At 38.1% G+C, this 21,116-nt stretch overlaps 1 protein-coding gene across 1 annotated transcript in view; it reads right to left on the bottom strand.

The window, feature by feature from the left end:
• LOC121864691 (actin-binding LIM protein 3-like) overlaps positions 1 to 21,116 on the bottom strand; it is a 149,822-nt gene that overhangs the window by 85,644 nt on the left and 43,062 nt on the right. Inside the window, exons 3-5 of the mRNA XM_042363848.1 lie at positions 11,870 to 11,965; positions 11,246 to 11,429; positions 10,598 to 10,722 (exon numbers count right to left, since the gene is read on the bottom strand). Of these exons, the coding sequence (XP_042219782.1) occupies positions 10,598 to 10,722; positions 11,246 to 11,429; positions 11,870 to 11,965 (405 nt within the window). The remainder of the gene's footprint in view (positions 1 to 10,597; positions 10,723 to 11,245; positions 11,430 to 11,869; positions 11,966 to 21,116) is intronic.

Genomic DNA, 21,116 nt, shown 5'->3' on the forward strand with positions numbered 1-21,116 from the left:
ACTGTGAGGTACCTTTCTTTAATGACTGGCCTGGCAGTAGCCCAGATTTTAACCCAATAGAAAATTTGTGGTCCATTGTTAAGCGTCGTCTGCGCGACGCTGACACATCATCAATCCCGAAGCTAGAGGCAGCCATCAAGGATACCTGGGCTAACTTGCCACCTGACCTCTTGCAAAACCTTGCTGACAGTATTCCTCAAAGGCTAAAAGACTGTCTGAAGCGCAGAGGAAACACTACAAAGTATTAATTGAAGTGGTGTTACTTGACTTTATTTATATAACATAATCGTAAATATCAATATTTTTTCAGCACACGATCTAACATTCCGCGCAGACTGTACACTGTACTATGAGCCTTTCTGGTGTAAATACTTTACAATCTTAGCAGAAATTCTGTATGTGTTTGAGTTACATTACACAGGATGCACAACATTTTGCAGCAGAATCATGCTACCTCATCTACGACTGCCTCAATTGATATTATGCCTTTATTTCTACGAGTTTTGGTGATTAAATTTCTTCTTCTAATTTATAAACAACTTTTAAGAGACATACAGTACAAGTACAGTACTGAGAAACAATTGCCTCACACCCAGTAACTATAAATGCAAAGTCTTTTCGCAATGTGAACAGAATTACACAAAATGTATGACATGAGAAATTAAAACTACCTGTATAAGCAATCATAATTACTGAATAAAGTAAGAATCTCTGCATACATTATGTACTCGTACATTATGTGTCACAGTACCTTAATTAATTTCTCAAGACCCATCCTATTTTTCTGTGCTCACTGCTAATAAGTCACTCACATAACATATACGTGTCACTTTACATGTATCTGGTGATCACTTAATTACGGTGAAGGTACTTAAAAAAATTTTTTTTTACTGTTCCCTCCAGTTTGTACAATACAATACAGTATTACTTTTAAACTGTTATATGTATCTAGCAATGAAAAATACTGTACAATGTTTTTTCTGTGCTGTGTCATGTATTACCAGTAAAAAGGAGGACTTTGTTGCGAGATACAATACTGTACAGTACAGTACAGTACTGTACTATATAGTACAGTATTTTGTTGGTCAAGAGAGCATCTCATCTACAAAGTTCAACCATTTTATATTCCCACAGCCATGAGAGCATGGCACTAGTACTGTTCACTGTGCTTGGTAACTTGTTTTTTCTTTACAAATGTTCTAATATTAATGTATTCCTCATAATCTGAAAGTTTCAAGATCTGGTAATTAAAATGTATATTGAGCAATTGCCCTTAACAAACAGCAGTCACACTAAAAACTTATTGTGCATATACTGTAACACATACACAAATTCATCTCAATTCCATGCATTCAAAGAAATATATATTTGTGCAGCATTAATAAGGAGACAGTACATGCACCTGTATGAAAACTCACATGTGCTTTTAAAAACAGAAAACATACACATAATGTACTAGTTAAATAACACACATCTAGTGTTTCTAATGACACTGCACACAAAAGCCATAGCATATTATAGATTTCTTTTAGTCTTTTCACTTTATATTATAAATAATTCACTTTACAGGTTCCTGAGAATAAGAGGCATATAAAGTGTACTAACCCATTAATAAATAGTACTGTATTGGAATTGTTTTTTATCACTACTTCTTTAAAGATAGACATTAGGGTACTGTACGGCACACAAACACTTCCCCTACTGGAGTCATATTGTAGTAAATTGCTGAAGATAATACATAAATACGCCAAATAGGCAATGATGGAAAATTTAGCAGAGGCACAAGAACAAAGAAACAAACAGATGCAACTCAAATAAAAAATCCAAGTCACAAATTCAGAAATATCCTGCATGATGATATACTGTACAGTATGGAAGAATCCAAAATTGTATACAGTTTACTAACAGACTATTTAGTTTTGTAATGTTTTTGTCAGCATCTATTCAACACTCAAAACATTCAGTATTCAAAATTTGTATTTCATTAGGTTTTTAAAACTACTTTATATGCAACAATGTACAGTGATTGCTCGGTTAACGAATTACCCTCCATAAGTTCTTCAATTCGGTTAACAAAAAAAATTTGGTTCAAAAACCATTGTTTCAATGGGTTTTTGGTAATTGGTTCCAGCTCACCGAAAATTTCCTAAATTCAACAAAAATGGTAGAAAAGTTCACTTACTTTGAGGTGTGTATGTAGAAGGCTCCTGGATGATGATGATGATGATGGGAATTACAATGGGGGTGGAGGAGAAGGAAGAAGAGAAGGCATTGGGGTGGAAGAGAAGTCACCCCATGGCACCATTTCACCCATAAAATTTTAGTTCTCTTGGTGTATTTCAAGATTATTTTCTTTAAATCAACACTGTACTGCATTATATATTGTCAATATGTAAAATATATTTCAAAATGACCAATAATTTGCTTGGAAACACAGAAAAAAGCGTTTAGTTGAAGAGTCTCAAGCAAGATGTTACCTCCAGTGAAAACAGAGAGACTAACGCCTGTTTGCTGTGTTAAGAGGCTGGATGCTGCGCTTTAAACTAGTCACTTTACCTTCAATTATGTTCAATAATTGTTAAAATGACTAAAAAATTGAATATTAAACTTTTAAAATTATTGAATAGTATAAACTTCTTGATATTTACTAAAATAGTTAGAATTTAAGCCCTAGAACCGATTAATGTATTATAAACTGATACTTAAGTGGTTACAGTGCAAGCATGTTGACAATTCGTTTATTGTTCGTTAACCATATCAGTTGAAATTTCGTTTTATTTTACATATTGACAATATATAGTGCAGTGCAGTGTTCATTTAAAGAAAATAATCTTGAATTACACCTAGTGAACTTAAAATTTTATGGGTGAAATGACGGCATGAAGCATGGGGTGATTTCTCTTCCACTCCCACTTCCTTCTCTTCTCCTCCACCCCCACTTCGAATTCCCATCATTATCATCATCAACCAGGAGCCTTCTACATACACACCTCAAAGTAAGTGTACTTAACTGCATTTATTTTTACTTTGTATGTAATTTTCGGTGAGCTGGAACCAATTACCCAAAATCCCATTGAAACAATGGTTTCGGTTAACGGAATTTTTGGTTAACGGACGACTTTCTGGAACGAATTGTGTTCATTAACCGAGGGACCACTGTACTGTATCAATATAAGTTTTCTAATAATCTGAGTTTTCCAGTTTGTTCTGTTTATTTATCTTCACTCATTTACGGTATTGTATCTTATCCTCCGGGAAATGAGGAAAAATAATGTCAGTCTTCCTTAACTCCTATATGGGAATGTCACTTTTAATATTTTATTTGGCTAACGCCAGATGATTTTATTCGGATCAAAGAAGACCCCGTACATAAGATGTAAAGCAGTAATAATCAGAATAAAAAAGTCTTTTTGAACAAAAAAACTGTTCTGGCACAAAACAAAATAAAAAAATAAATCAAATATATAAAAGGCAATTACTATACTGTATTTACATTAAGCAACAGTTCACTAAACTAGTTGGTAGCAAAGAAAGAAGAGCTTACATAAACAAAGGTCATTACAGTATACACCCCCCCAAGCTTTTAATAATACTGTACGGTATGTACAAAAATTAATTAAAAGTGAAACCAAAGTTGTTTTTTCTTTTTTTGTCTACTGCCGAGTCATTCTAGATATTAAAGAATCATGCACTGTAAGTGTAATCTACAATACTGTATACTGTAGTGTAGTGTATTATAAATGGATAGGTGATGGAATTAAAACATGGAAAATGCAGGAACTACAGTAATTATTGTTCTTACATTATAACCTCAGAGAATCATCTCAGAGGTCATCATATAAGAACAATATATTGTACTGTATAGTTCCTGTTTTCTCTGTGTTTCAATTCCAGTGCTCTACCCATTCATTTGTCATAATTAAACTAATATTTTATTTTCACACTGTGCTGTACAGTACTACAAGTAATAAACAGTTTTTGTTAATTACAGTATAAACCAAGAATCACTGGCAGTCTTTTCAATACTGCAAAAGCAATTGAAATATTGTATTCTAATCTATTGTTAAACTGATTGCAAGAGACGAGACATAAACATGCCCAAATACACAACACAATACTTAAGAGGTGATTATACCTAGCTAAAACAGCATTAGTTTATCATAATTAAAGAAACAATTATGGACGCCAGCAATAAAAAAAAGGAGAAGAATATAGTTTACTGTATACACACAATGAAGAAAAGATCTGTAAAGATGGAATGCCGATGAGGTGGAACGGTGTAAGTACTGTCTCTTAGTCCCTTTCAATAATGTATCAAGTATTTTCCTTCATGAATGAATGCTAGATTGGTTTTTATATAACAAAAATTTAATTCAACTTTAGCATCTTGAACCAGGCCTCAAATATCCCTTCAAGCACTCTTCTTAATCAAGACCTCTTCCTCAAAAGCTCTTGGTCTTTCCCTCGGATATTTTTACTCTCAATATTTCTTACAAATCATTAATCTAGTGTGATGAACCATAGGTCTGTACCGACACTGTTATAACAAATATTTTATGCGAGGTTTTCTTCTTAAGTTCAAGAAAGGCATTATCAATGCCATCAATTATTATTACAAAATCAACTTACAGTCTGTCACGTTCAAAATGATGTACAGTAGTTAACTTCAACACAGTAAGTATTTTCATTAGAAGAAAAATTAAGGGATTTTTCAATAGCTTGTGATATTATTTTTCATATTGAACACATGACCAAGGATTAGAAAAATCATATCTAAGTAAAGTATTTGAAAGTGACGGACATTTTCTGCCTTTGAAATATTGATAGGGTCTAACAAGTATAAAAATGGGCATCAAATGTGAAACTAAGTTTGATTATGAGTTTCCTCTCTGTTACCACAAAGCTGATAGTGAGCCATCTAACATCTGCCAATCAGGTCATCTGGCAACCACAAGTCGTGTGTGTAGGATATACATTTGTGTCGTAGATTCCATAGCCTTTACCCAATCATAATAATATTATTTTAAACTTAATATGAATCATTAAAATTGCATCAGATGCAATTTCACCCCTTAAACTTCATCATAAGTTATTGAAATTAATGAAAATGTTTACAAAAAATATCTATAAATACAGTGATTTATTATTGTATTTATGTAGCAGAATGACTATTTTATTTTGCCTGATGACTGAAGGAAAGTACAACAGGTGGAAGAGGGATAATTAGTCAGTTAAGTTGCAAAATTGACAGATATAAAATGTTTTCCATCATGTACAAAATAACGTGTGGGAGCAAACTTATGAATTTCATGTATAATTTCCCTATAACTGACAATTATGATCTTAGCTTTAAATTGAAGATGAACCAAAAAATATTATAATGGAGGCAATGAGTACTGTACTGTTCACTATCTCAATAGCACAGGAATAAAGCCTGCCTTGTCCATGGGTTATCTGCATTCTGGAGGCAAGGACATTTTCCAGATGAATCATATTGATTGCTGCAGAAATATCCAAGTAAGGGTGAATGAAACCAGCTCCACCTGATTTGCTTGATTCAAACCTCTAACTCAAGAGTAGTGGCTTACAAACTTCATTTCACACATTTTCCTGTTAAAAAGGAAACCTACCAAGGCAGGAGGGCAATAGAAAGGAACCATAATCCCAGAGTCAGTAACAATCTAAGAGGTCAACTATCATTATAAACTGACTAGCTGGAAATATCTACAATTACTAAAACACCAGAAGAAATTCAGTAATGTAAGGCTGCAGGATGCATCTCCCTGTCCTTGCTTCTTGAAAAGGTAAGCTTGTCAAGAGAAAACTGAGCAGTTGAAGTTCACTTAAGGTAAAATTCCATCTCAAAAAGAAAAGACAGAAAAAATATTATCCTCTCAAAACTTGTAGGCAAAAGTAGTGATATGAAATAAAATCTTACCAATTCTTCAACTGAAGTACATGAAGGCCAAAACCAGCATGGTTAACCAAGAAGAGATTCAATTCATTGGTCCGGGCAGATCTCTGAATCCCATGACACTGTAGATGGACTGAGATGCAGCAGAACCCAATGGATTTTCAAACAATAAAAGTAATAAAATCAATAACGTACTAAAAAAGTTGCGAAAGAATCACTTATCCTCAGAATATTTATGAGGAGCACAGCAAAGCATATTGGCTGTAGGAAAGAGACAAGTAAAAATGTGGGGAATGAAGTTACTGTAGTACAGTAACACAAGTTTATTACTGAGGTTTGAGTAGACTGAATCACCTCCAGGGATAATCTCAATGACCCTTCTTCTTGCTGAATTCTTAAGGAACCATCAGATCTGAACAAGAGTTTGCTTCTTTAGTTCTGGTTTCGTTGGCGAGTGATTATTTATGTAACAGTCTAACACAGGGGTCACCAAACTTTTTTCACAGTGGGCCGGATAACTGAAAGAATGACGAGAGCGGGCCGCATAATCATTCTGTTCAATACTTGCAAGCCAGAACGAAAGCTCTGGTAACGTCAGAGCGTAGGCGGAGCTACCACGAGCCGGGGAAGGACTTGGGATCCGGCCCACGGGCCGTAGTTTGGTGACCCCTGGTCTAACAGAAAGCAGACAACCCCACCGAGAAGTAAGGCTATGCTAGGGGATGTGCTGATGGTGAAATCTCACAGGTCTCTTGTCAAAGGACCCATAACCCATAAAAATGAAACAGTAAAATTTTTCAAAAGATTATTCAATGGTATGCAGTATCTACAAATTAATGTTATTTAAATGCTTAGCTACAGGGAAGGTGACTTGCCAGAAAATAAGTTACTTCCTTGTAATGATCATTCTCTTTCATCTAACATAATAAAATCCAACAGCAACATCATACACAAGCTGTCAACCATATTATTGTTCCCATTATCACCTAATCAATTCTAATACATTACTGTACAAGATACATATTTTTATCTATTTTCTGAATCAATTAATCAATCAATCGGCTGATACAAAAAAAAATAATGACTACAGTAGTCAGTATCATTCATAAATCTATTAAAATGCAGGAATATGGAGAGAGGATCCCATAGCAGACAAAATATTTGTTTCCAAGTGCATTTAAAGTTAAAATTAAGTCTGTCTGAATGTAACAACTCAAGGGGGAAAAAGAAGGCTTATGTGTTGGTCCACGGTAAAATCATCACAAACACTGAGATAAAGTCACCAATTGGTTATTGCAGTAAAACTGTCTGATATTATTGGGAATTTTTCGTTTCATTTCTCTTAAAGAAAATTTTATGTATCCAGATATTATTAAGGATACAATTTTATACCAGAAATGTCATTACTGGATAAGAATATTTTTTGCTGTAATTATTTTCTGACCAATTCCAAAATGGTTTGGACTCAAGTCGATCAGTGTCATTTTGGTTCATTCATTAAATTTCACCAATCGTTTTATCTCTAATAATGTTTCAATTTATGCCAATTTGCATGGTCGAAAACTAAATTCAACATATATTTTTGCCGGCACTTGTAGAGTATACTGTATTATGGTTGGAGTATGAGGAGGGCAGGACATACTGGTTAACATATGTACATATTACAGCTAAGCTTTGTGGTAATAAAGAGGTTAAGTCCCTGTGAGTGATAGATCCTGGTGTGTATGGAAATGCCTATTAGTTATTGAAGTTTAGGAATAATAAAATATTTAGTAACTCAATAAGCAACTTGCATATGGGAGGTTCTATGTCATTTTTGTCTCACTTCAAGTGCATTACACCAAGCTAAGCTTGTGCAAGTATGCTGAATATAGGCACATTGACTTGTGGAAAAAACTAAGGAAAACATCACTGATAAGCGTCATCCAAAGTGGAAGAGGCTGGGAGTAAGAGGATGAAATGGCCAATGAAAGAGGCCTGACCTGTTGAAGTGCCTTGCTTTGACTTGAAGGCTTGATAAATGGAGAGGACATGACCTGATGGAGGTCCTTGATTTAAGATGAGGGCTTGATGTGTTGAGGGGGCTTCATTTATGGATGGGGCCAAGCATGTGAGGGGCCCTTTGCATGTTGAATGGGCCTGCAGTGTGAAATGTTCTTGGCTTGGGGAGGGGGCCTTACGAGATAAGGAAATCTGGCGAGTTGCAGGGCCCGAGCGTAGGGAAGGCACCTGATGTGGGGAGGGAGCTTGGTGTTTGCAAGAAGCCTGCAGTTTGGAGGAAGCATGACGTACGAGAGGGGCCTGATGTGTGGAGGGGGCCTGTTTTGAACAGGTGGACTTATATGGAGTGGTGCCCTGATGAGGCGAGGGCACCCGAGAATCGGAAAGGACCCGACGCGGGGAGCGGGCCAGACGTCGGGTGGGATCCAGACGTGGTATAGGAGCCAGAAGGGAGGATGGGGTTAGATGTGGTGAAGATGTCAGACCGGTGTGACGTGAGGAAGGTACTTTGATTGGTAACGGGGAATGACACGTAGCCAAACGTGAGGAAGGGGCAAGACGTGGAGAAGACGTTTGACGCAGGTTGGGGGTCTGACGAGGGTAATGTGTCTGGTGTACGGCAGGGGTGTGATGTGAGGAAGATGGATGACGATGGGATGGGGCTAGACGTGGCGAAGGAGTCTGATGTGTGGAGGAGGTTTGACGTTTCTGGTGTTGGGAGCTGGTCTGGCGTGGGGAACGGGATTTTTGTGAGGAGGAAACCTGCTGAGGAGAAGGAATCTGTTGTGGGGAGGGGACCTGTTGTGGGGAGGGGATCTGTTGTGGGGAGGGGACCTGTTGTGGGGAGGGACCTGTTGTGGGGAGGGATCTGTTGTGGGAGAGGGACCTGTTGTGGGAGAGGGGAGGGGACCTGTTGTGGGGAGGGGACCTGTTGTGGGGAGGGGACCTGTTGTGGGGAGGGGACCTGTTGTGGGGAGATGCCCTGTTGTGGGGAGGGGACCTGTTGTGAGGAGGGGACCTGTTGTGGGGAGATGCCCTGTTGTGGGGAGTAAACTGGATGTGTAGGGAGGGGCTGGTGCTTGGAGGGAATGTCTGGAGTGCGGATGAGGTCTTGCTTACGTACTGGTCCTGGCATGTGGATGGGAGAACCATTAAGTAAATTTCTAATTAGCAAGTTAGTGATAATTGTCACATAGTCTTATTGTTATACTCTATGCAAGTAGAATGATGGGTTTCAGTGGTTAATACTATGCTTGTAGGGATATCAATCATGGAGAAAAATAAGTTGAACATTAGTTGTGTGAGAACAGAGTAGCTCGACTATTCATGATCTTCTGGGTAATATTTAATCAGGTATTATGTATCTGAAATATAACAATCATGTAAATTAGAAAACTTTAGAAATTATGGATAGTGAGTACAGTATAGCCAGAGATAATGTCCCTCATCACACACTGGTTACATTAAGGGAACTTTCTTTTTCATTTTCACAAACTGGTTGTCAATATATCAAGAAGAGACAGAGGAAGACAAAGATTAACATGATGCTGATAATGGTAATGATGATGATGTTAATAATTATAGTTTATGAGGATGTTACTTTCTTCTAAGGTGGCAGAGATACAGTAGGAAAATGATATTTTAATAGTATAAAAAGTCAGATCGTTATTTCATGATCAGAAGAAAGAACAAAAGACCTAAAATTTTAATAATTCTAATATTTTCTTTTGCTTATAAGATCATGAATTCATCCACAACACCCTCTTCTGTGATGATAACCATGAGTACAAAGCTTCACTCCTATAAATTATATTGTTCAAAATTGTAGAAAATGATATGACGGACAGAATGATGAATGATCACAAAAAGGTAGACAGAACTTGAGAATGTTATGTCAACCACCCTTTACCAGGGGACGAAATGTAAAACACTCCGAGGGCAATTGTTTATGTTTGAGGCATTATGTATCTGGTAGCTTTTATCTTAGGTTCCTGACTTTAACTACTGGATATATTATAACTTATGTACTGTATTTTTTAATTTGTTGCTCAATACACTCTGTGACCAAACATAAAAAAGTAGAGTTTTAAACAAAATATAGTTGTCCCTTATTCTCAATTCTACTCCCTGGGCTCAACCTTTTAAAGACAATTTACATCTATGACAGGCAGAAAGAATATACAGTAGCTCCTGTGATAAAATGCGAAGCTATGACTATCAACGATAGTTTGTGTAGAAACGAGGAGGTCTAGTGCCTATGCCAATAATAGGGAGAGTATGTAAGCTATCCTGATTTTTCAAATAATCGAGCCAAAACCTAAACATGAACAATCATATGTAGTGCATAGAAGTCAATATCTACTGTACAGTATGTAGATAAAATACAGCAATGATCACTTAAAATCTTATCAGCAATAAATTGTAAACAATGGGCAACAGTCTAATTGTTAGAAGGAATCAAACAACTGAAGAATTCCTATAAGCATGACTAAACAATTACAAATAGGTATTAAATGTTAAAATGGCACTCTTACAAGCTCTTTTCCGCTTCAATGCAGGGTGGCAGAAATCAAGAGTAACAAAGCATCTCTATTATTCTCACAGCCAATTTTTGTGAACCAAGAATTGTATCAGCCACAAGAACATTCCTACTTGAAAATTAACGTTCATTACAGTACTTACTCGGCCCTCCAGATGTGGGTGAGCGGGTAGGAGACTGGGAGTCTACCACAGGTATGTGCAGACATCGTTGACACAAACATTCCTTTCCAGTATAAGTAACTCGTTCACCCGTTGGAAATGGTTGTCTGTAATGCAGAAGAGATCATTTGACTCAATAGAAAATTGAACCCAACCTTTAAACTAAATTCTTAAACAAAATAGGACGGGATTTCAGGTCTCCTAATAAAGACTATTTGTGATTTATGTGGACAGGAACTGTAGAGCAGAAAAGTAAGAGGTTAAAATGAGGGACAAAATTATAGTATCAAGTTGTTTGAAGTGTAACATGCATATCTCTCTCAACTGTGTCTTGGGTTCATTCCTTTGCTCTGGACAGATGTGAGAGGAGTGTTCTCCAGTGTGACCTTACCAAACATTGCAGGTTTTCCCTGGGTACTCCAGTTTCCTCCTGTACTAAGACTGGACAACAAAACAAAGAACACACCAACTACCTGAATGGCTTTTCAGCTGATTAGTGATGGGAAAAAAAATGACCACAAGTGCGGTGATCCAAAAATTGGAAGTACGTATTACGTTAGGTTTCCTTACGAGTAAATTATATGGCCACTAAAGATGAACCTAATGCATAACAGTAAGATATAAACATACCTGCAACGAGCACACGTGAAGCATTTCTGATGGTAAGAGTTACCGAGGGCAGAGACAACTTCTCCCTCCACATATAGTCCACATGTTGCACAACGCTGGCCAAAGTTTTTCTGGTAACATTCAGTACAATAGTAGTCCTTATCTCGAGTGAAGAAGCCTCCCTGTGCTAGTGACTTCTTGCAACCTAGAAAATTATAAAGAAATTAAAATAGCATCATACAAGAACTGCAAATGGAAACTCTTTTGAAAATATATCTGAGCAATCACGAGAATGAACTACCACATCTAATAACTTACAGTGGTTCAGAGGCCATAAACATTCATACTCTTATTGATCAAACTTTTTTAGGAAGTAAGCATCTGGCATCCTTTTGATTCTTACTCCTTGTTTTAACTTAGTATTGGTAGTAATTAAAAAAAAATTATAGTTAAATTTCACAACAGTCATGAAGAAAATTTGATAATTTCCTAAAACTCCCATTTGCCCTCACATTTTATTCCTGATTGGAATATAATAAAACAAATGTAATAACAACAGTACTGTACTGCACTTCTTTGATACGAAAACAAATTAGTTTTCCAGAAAAAAGAAAATGTGGTTCATATCTCATCACTGGCACTTACTGTGGCACTTGAAGCAGTTGATGTGGAAGTACTTCTCTTGGACTCGTAGCACTTCACCAGAGCACTTCTTTCCGCAAGCCTCACACAGTGTTTTCCCTGCAAATGTGTAATGATGTTAAAATCAGATGTCACTATAATAAAGGACACGTTTGGTTCTAATAACAAGTCTTAAAGATGAGTTTTCATAACACAATATCTTCTAAAGATTCAGGTTTACCTGTTAAGAAAACTTTGTCCACCAAGTTTATCTAACTTCATGTTTGTTTACTAGCACAACTATCTCAGGCTTTTTTTTTATGAAAACATTGTCCTTCAGTTTAAGTTACCAAGATAATAGTTCTTAACATTTATCAATAATATCCTGTTGTTATAATACTGCATAAAAAAAAATTGTCTTTCAGAAATGCCAAAAACATTTTGTCTTTAAAATCACAAAAGAAAACTATCTTTCAGGAATATCACACATATTTACAGAGAAAACTTGAAGTACATTATTTTGGGAATGACAACAAGAAGGTGGCGGCTACAATTCTTATTACTAAAGCTCTTTACCTTGGCTATAATGTCCCAACACTTAGACCTTAACACTGGTGAATCCCTAAGTTTATGACCCTACATGCAGGGGACAGTACAGTACAGTAAACTACTCCATGGATAAAACTAACACTGGGTTTCACTGGGTCTAGAGCTCCTTTAGTATTCTGCCTGCCTCATATCTCAATCTAGCTTCACAATAACCCAACTTAAATTGATAAGCGGTGGATATTTTAACATGACCAGCTAAGTTCCTACCAACGCCATTTTACCATGAGTGAGCTCTGATTGGCTAATTGTCCATTACCGGTGAACAATGTGAGAGCTATACTTGACCACGACTCTAGCGGCATTTGGCATTTATTTCGCCTTGAGTCAATCGTTGTGTAGCAGTGAAATGCACCGCCAGCATTTTGCAAGCTTTTTGCTGCTGGTCGCTCAACCTAGGTTTTATTTTTTTCAGGTAGAAAACGTAGCCTGGTTCCTAACCTAACACCGTTTTTTTTTTTCAATCTACAGAACAGTCACGTGTGGGTTCTTGCATTGTTCACCAATCAGAGCGCACTCACAGTAAAATAGGAGGATGTATGCAAGAGCCAGAAGCCAAGCAAAGACAGAGTGTAGAAGGGCTGAAAAGGAGTTCCAGAGGCTGGTTGCAAGCAAGGTCAAGTCAAACCCAAAGGCGTTTTACCGCTATGCAAAGTCGAAATTGAAAACGCAAGTAGGAGTATCAGACCTGAGGCTTGTGGATGGTAGTTATGCAGATTCTGACCAGGATAAAGCTGAGGCATTGAACAGCTTTTTTTCCTCGGTGTTCACATGAGAGGATGCAACTAACCTTCCTGCGTTTGAGGACGGACGGTTCGACACAGCACTGACCCACATTGTGTTCACAGAAAAGGGTATTAGAAATAAACTGTCCAGGCTAAGGGTCCATAAGAGTCCCGGCCCTGACATGGTGCATCCTAGAGTGCTAAGAGAGTTGTGCAACGAGCTTGCAGAGCCCCTGAAGATCCTGTTTTGTAAATGCCTGGATGAACAAATGGTCCCCAGTGAATGGAAAGTGGCTTATGCGAGTCCTATCTTCAAGAAGGGCGATCGGCACTCCACGAACAACTATAGACCAGTGAGCCTGACCAGCATAATATGTAAGGTACTTGAGAGTATTATCAGAGAAGCCGCAATGGAACATCTAATACGAAACAATCTTATAAAGGATTGCCAACACAGTTTTATGCCGGGGCGCTCCTGCTTAACACAAATGCTCAAGGTATTGGATATTTGGATCCATATTCTGGAAACGGGTGGTAATATCGACAATATTTACCTAGATTTTGCCAAGGCTTTGGACAGTGTACCCCATGAAAGGCTGAAAATCAAACTGGAAGGGTACGGAATTAGGGGAAATGTCCTTGCATGGATAGAAGACTTTCTACATGACCGCAAGCAGTGTGTGGTGATTAATGGCACGAAATCGTCATCCGTACCTGTCACAAGTGGGGTACCACAGGGCAGTGTATTGGGCCCGCTGTTGTTGTTTGTTTGTTTCATAAATGACATGCCTGACGTTGTACACTCCTCCATACAAAAGTTTGTCGATGACGCTAAGTTATTTCGGGAAATTAAGAACCAAGCTGACTGTGAAGAGCTGCAGAAGGACCTCTGTGGGCTCCAGGATTGGTCGAAGAAATGGCTGCTGAGATTCAATGTCACGAAGTGTAAGAGGATGCACCTGGGGCGTACCAACGGTAAGGAGGCGTATCATATGTCCCAACGGGATGAAGAAACTACACTAGTTGAGACTGAATGTGAGAAGGACCTAGGTGTGTATGTTGACAATGAGCTGAAGTTCTCGGGCCATTGCGAGAAGAAGGTAAACCAGGCAAATAAATTATTGGGTCTTATAAGAAGGTCGTTCAGATATCTAGACGGTCCGTCCCTCATAACGATCTTCAAGAGTGAAGTGCTTCTCCATCTGGAGTACTGTCACCCCGTCTGGTCCCCGAGATATGCTAGGGACTGTCAGTTGGTTGAAAATGTTGAAAGGAGGGCCACCAGATTGGTGCCTGCCCTTCGGCACCTCAGCTACCCTGAGAGATTGGAGTTCCTGAACTTGCCTAGCTTATATTACAGACGGGCAAGGGGTGACCTAGTACAGGTGTATAAGCATCTCAGGGGGCACTACTCAGTCGAGTGTCCTTACTTGGAGCTGGCGGACGCTCGCCCCACAAGGGGTCACAGCTCAAGATTGAAGAAGCCGCAAGTCCAGAAAACTGTGAGGGCAAACTTTTTCGGAATGAGGGTTGTAAACTCTTGGAACAATCTGCCAGAGTGTTGTGATGGCACCGAGTGCGAGCTCTTTCAAGACAAGACTTGACCTACATTGGAGCGGGTTCGGGTACATTCAGGAGCTGGTGCATGCCCAGTATTTGCCAACAGTGCGTGACAGAGACGTGACCGATCGCCCTGGCAGCTAGCGAGCCGATCTTTTGGTGAAGAGGATAAATGAAAAGGAAAACTAATCAGAGACGTGACCGATCGCCCAAGCGGCTTACGAGCCGATCAGTGGCAAAGAGGATAAAAGTAAAGTGGTAGGAACTTAGCCGGTCATGGCAAAATATCCTGAGCATAAGTGATATGAGGCTCATCTGCAGTCCAACTTATTTTTCATGGAAGCCTGTGCATCCAAATTAGACAGTAAATGCACAGATAGGATAAATGTGTACAGATAGCATGCAAAGTATCAACACAGCCCTGAACCTGGAGATACTGTACTGTACTCATGTTTTAGGGCACCCCACTGTTAAGGCTCTGTTGACTGGGGCTGTAACCAGTCCCCACCATGAGAACCCTTCTGGGAGAGTAAACAAATAAAAAATGGATATGAAAACCATTTATGAAAAGTAAAATCAATCTCGCCAATAAACTAATGCAGTATTCAAAAAGTAAATTGGTTAATATTCGTCCATTGGCTGTCCGCAGGTTCCCAACATGTTTACCTGAGGTTTTACTCCTCACTTTGAGTCAGTTGTCTCCTCCTTCCCTCCCCCCCCCCTCCCCCTTGTAGGTTAGGTTAGGTTGGTTCCTTAAATGTGAGAATAGGTTTTCTTTTGTGTTTTTTGGTGTGTTTTACTCAAATCTGACCTCCATTTTTTTGCAAATTAGCTGTCTGTTACTTTTATCCTCTTCACCACTGATTGGCTAATTTGCACAAGAAATGAAGGTCAGCTTTGACTAAAACACAACGAAAAATGTCTAGAAAAACCTTCTCATACCAAAACCTGAGAACAGCCAATAGTCAAGTTACTCATATTTATGATTTCCACACTGCTGTAGTTTTTACTTTGCTCCCCCACCAGATTTGCATTTTGTTAATATAAACCAACATTTCAGTAAATATCTCAACAAAGCTAAACTAAATTTTTACTTGCCTTCCTTTCAGGCATCAAGAGAACCCCCGAATGATTAGATGATGATTATGCCTGGAGCTTTAATAAACACTGTTGCCGGGAGTCGTCGCGTTTACAACAGTTTAAAAGTCATGGACACCCACACTACCAGTGGTTGGCGGAGAGGTGTAGCGGTAAAATTAACTAATTCCACTATTGTAAGATAATTTTGTATTGCAGTAAAATTAACTTATATTATTGCAATTAGTTAACTTTACCACCACACCTCCCCATCAACCACTGTAGTGCGATGTCCGTGACTGTTTTTTTTTTTTTAAGAGTCGACAGGAGAGAGTGATTAAAGCTCTGGGCGTCAATGGTTTTACATAAATTTAAAAGGAATTTTTGAGAATGGAACTTTTTTTTTTTCAATTAATTTACATACATATAAACACTCTTAGAGGGAGACAAAATATTCCTGAACTGAAATATACATTAATTGCAAATATAAATTTTATAACACTGATTCTGTAACATAGTTGTCTTATAAATTAGTTACACTGGCCTGAATAATGAATACATTGTAAAATTATGAACAAAAAGACACAGCAAATTCACACCCACATATATGCTGACAGACAAAAATAACATTAAAATATGCAAATTCATAAAAGCCATGCCTAAATTATATTGGAATACTGGAAGTAAAAAAAAATCAATGGTGTCATGGTCACGTTGACTGCTAGTCTGTTTTAGAACCTGATTCTTATTATACTCCACAACCGCAAAACATGATAATGGATAGCTGGTTTGCTATTCCTAAGAAGACGTGTTTTTCCCCATCGACGCTTATACTCATGATCCCTCCCACTAAGTCCCGCTTTCGAACACAGTTGTCAATACGTTTTATTTCCACTTTTTTCCTGGCAAGTTCAATCTTGAATTAGTTTATGTAAATCAACTCAAGTAATTCGCCAGACTTTGTCAACTGAGGGTGATCCTTAAATGAGTGACAGTTGGTTTGTCTGTGATTTTTGTCATTGCATGAGTAGCGATCACTGGCAACTCAGGGCTATATGAACCACTGCCGAGTAGAGAGTCGTCCTGTGACGCGTCCTCTCCAACTTGTCTACAGGTACAGGGGAAGGCTTAATTGAACACCCACCGGTCGCTCGGAGCCGGTGGATAGTCAGCAGTGATCAATATATGAGCGATGGTGCTGATTCGACATGATTAATCTGTTCACTGCCTCGTGGAGCTAGACCCCAGACTCGCCATGTGTCTGGCTTCCACCGATCACAGCAACGGTCGTGAGCCCGTGTCCTATCCTGGGACGCATTCCTGGCATTTATGGCCCACAGTGTTTGATGTATATGTTTGGGGATAATTAATTGGAAATAATTATCCCATGTTGGGTAGTGGACCCATGTATGAGTTGGTTTCAGTAATAACATGCTGAGTACCGAAGGAACCATATGTCAGTTGGTCATGTATGCAATGAAATGTATCACCAGTAATGTGGGTAAAGTAAGTACCCACTTGGGACTGGCAGTTGAGAGAAGCCAGGAGTTGTCATGTAACTATGTACTGTAATGTAACATCAGTAAGGTTGTGTGTAGTAAGAGCACAGGATCTGAGTAATTGCAGATGAGTAAGCCGGAGTTGCACCTTGGAGTGGTATGTTAATGATATCTTTTTCCCTTTGTGTTTCATATTAATAAACCTGTTCTTTGAGTATTTTAGGAGTGTTCATTTTTCCCCCACAGTTTTTCACCTTTATTTCCGTCCAAGTGACTTGATAACAGAATTACTATACCCACGTGCCGGCCCTCGCCATGCTACCAAAAGGAACTGAGGTTATGTGGTAACCAGTGAACGTAAGTAAGTAAGATAAGGGTGGGCAGTGTGAGTAGGAATCGTCGCCCTTACAATGGTTTTGTTTCGTCTGCCATCTGAACAATGACACCATCACGTGCTTCACTTGACGATTTTGATATTATAATTTTTTTTCTTTTGGCACACGAGATGCAATAAAATGATAAAGGAATAAATCCCAGTACTGTACAATAGAAGTTGAACGATAACCTGAATGAACACTTGAACATAACAGGAAAAAGAGTACAATAATACAATCAACGAGTTTTAATTATTGAAAACATAAACGCCTGTAATACAGCAATATCAATCCCAAACCGGGGTTAATAGACCAAATGGGCTATATATAACGGTCCAATTATCCACCACAGCACAGCATTAATTATCTGAAGATATGAACATTAATTAATTAACTGAGGGAATCTCTCCTTCAAAGCGAGGCAGGAGTAGGATAAATTATACGTAAACATAAAGCGGATTAGAAAGTCAATTAAATACGAGAATGAAGATAATTAAATCACAATAAAAATAAACTAAAATAATATAACAATACACCGAAACTAAGGCAACAATAATAACAATAAATTAATAAATAGGGAGGCGGGCAATGGTGGGAGAATAACATGAACAGGATTTCTAAGCCATTCGTCGTTAAACAACATAACTTATACCTTACAGAACCGAATATAATTCACGAATTATTTTTTTTTAGATTTAGTTGGTAGGCTTACGTAGTCTGGAAAATGTTTAGTGGTCGTATTCAAGGTATAATTTTAACATTGACCATTTTTCATACCGTATCTACTGCATGCATCTCAAACATCTACGAATTCAACAGAGATATACAGGTTACATAAACAACTTGAACAAACGAAAAATACTTCAAATAACATAGTAGTGTATGTTAATAATGCGTTTAGCTATACAATTTACTTTGGTTTGTCAGTAACACTAAATTAATTAAACGTCCTAATTATAAACCTCAATGCAGTTTTATCTTTCTGCTTTTGGAATTATCTAAAAAAGGTAGCGTGTTTTCAGTAGACCAAAACTAACTAACTAACTAACTAACTAACTAACTAACTAACTAACTCAACAAAAAAAAGTGAAGAGGAAATAAATAAGTCCGACAGGCGTGCGACGCGTCCATTATATATCACAATTATGTTTTAATGGGTAAATCAGAACAGAAATCAACACGCACTACACCACCGAGCGTACACACACACACACACACACACAAAACTCGCTGCGGTGGGATAAAAATATTCGACAGGGTTAAAGGTTTTGTAGTGTGCACTCAACCATAAACAGGTGACGAAGGGGAGCTCGAGGCGGACTTACACACACAATACGGGGAGTGGGGAACACCTACGATGACGTAAGCTCTGGGTATTTACCTACGGGCCGCCCGCGTGTTACCCACCAGACCCGAAATAAACGAAACGAGGGTGAGGCAGGCGGTAGTGAGGGGCACGATAAGGGGAGGACTGTGAAGGTATAGTCACTATAGGGCATAAGAACCAACAGATAATAAGAAGAGGAGGAAGAAAGATGAGGAAAAATAAAGATATGACCAACAGGGAAGGAGAGTTAAGATACAAAAGAACGGATATGGAAGAGTAAAATAACTCAGGGAAGTGCAAGGGAAAAAGAGTAAAAGTTGGGAAATAAAAAAGGAATGAGATAGCGGATGATAGAAGTCGCAAAGAATTCTGGCGATGGGAGAGGGTATTTTTAACCTCTTAACCTGATCAATGGCGCGGCTGAGTTAAGCTATAGCTGGGAGTGACACGCCCTCACGTAAAGCAACTGTACCTATTATTAATTTTACATCCAACTTCCCTTCATGATATATATATATATATATATATATATATATATATATATATATATATATATATATATATATATATATATATATATATATATATATATATATATATATATATATATATATATATATATATATACGGTAGCAGCATGATATATCTACGGTAGCGGCAAGATATAGTATCTACGGTAGCAACATGATATACCTACGGTAGCAACATGATATATCTACGGTAGCAGCATGATATATCTACGGTAGCGGCAAGATATAGCATCTACGGTAGCAACATGATATATCTACGGTAGCGGCATGATATATCTACGGTAGCGGCATGACATCTACAGTAGCGGCATGATATCTCTACAGTAGCGCCATGATATCTCTACAGTAACAGCATGATATCTCTACAGTAGAGGCATTATATCTCTACAGTAGCGTGGTATATCACACGACACATCATTATTCATGGCTTCCCCCTTCAGGACGTTGTTTATCTGCTTCATTACGACCATCAACAGACAGGCCACTAAGCCTTGCCGTCTTTTTCCGTGTTATGTTGACGTCTATTCAGAATTCGCCATGTGTAACTTTTTTTTTACGTGGTGGCGACTATTTCAGTGCTTCACACACACACACACACACACACACTTTTCTTACTAATTGGCACCTAATACAGTGCTTAGTACATTTTACACACATACTTTTCTTCTGTACAAGTGACTAATACAGCCCCGAATACACTTTTATACACATAAGCCTACTTTGCATATATAAGAGCGACTAGTTCTCTTTATAAGCGACTTTACTTGACTTTAAATATAATTATTTTTCATAACTAAAGCCAAATACCACGAATTAGCGACAAGACAAGACGATTTTGCCATGAATGAAAAGAATGTTTACGTGCCTGAACCTCGTAATCAGTGAGGTTAGCTTAGGTTACATGTCAAGAAATCAGGACTTGAGGGCATATGTCGAGGTAACAGGCAAACCTTTAACTCAGGGACGCCATTAATGCTCCATCGTCGATAAGGCGTACGTTAAGTCTTGTACTTCATCGACACAGCTGTAACCAGTTATAAGAAACGTTTCACACTAAAAAAAACCCGGGCATTATATTACAAAAAAAAAAAATCTGATGATCGTTTTATGAATTCGCTCTGGCTGTCTGAACGTGTTTATCTCAACAAAAAATATTATAGTGACTTCAAATCGTTTGTCACAGTAGAAAAACAAAAATGAGGATTGTTTTACCCCCCACCAAAAAAAACAAAAAAACACGGACAGAAACATCATAATATAGGCTAAATAAAACATGTGAAAGTATCATCAGTCATGTCAGATATAAGACTTTAAATAACCAGGCTGGGTTCAGGGTACAATCACTGACATAAATAATATGTGAGGTTTAAATGAGGCAGAGATCAGACCGAATACTACGGTACACGTCGAGATATCATTATCTGTAAAGCAGTGTATTGCCATCATCTTCCGTTGCCATTGACAGGTTACAGTCTACAGAAGCCACAACCCACGAAGGTCAGTGTGATCCCCGAAGAGATGTATCGCATTTCCCATTTTTTTGTCTAGACTAGAATTTGAAATAAGTTTACGA

The sequence above is a fragment of the Homarus americanus genome, unplaced genomic scaffold (genome assembly GCF_018991925.1).
Source record: "Homarus americanus isolate GMGI-L3 unplaced genomic scaffold, GMGI_Hamer_2.0 scaffold57965, whole genome shotgun sequence".
Taxonomy (NCBI): domain Eukaryota; kingdom Metazoa; phylum Arthropoda; class Malacostraca; order Decapoda; family Nephropidae; genus Homarus; species Homarus americanus.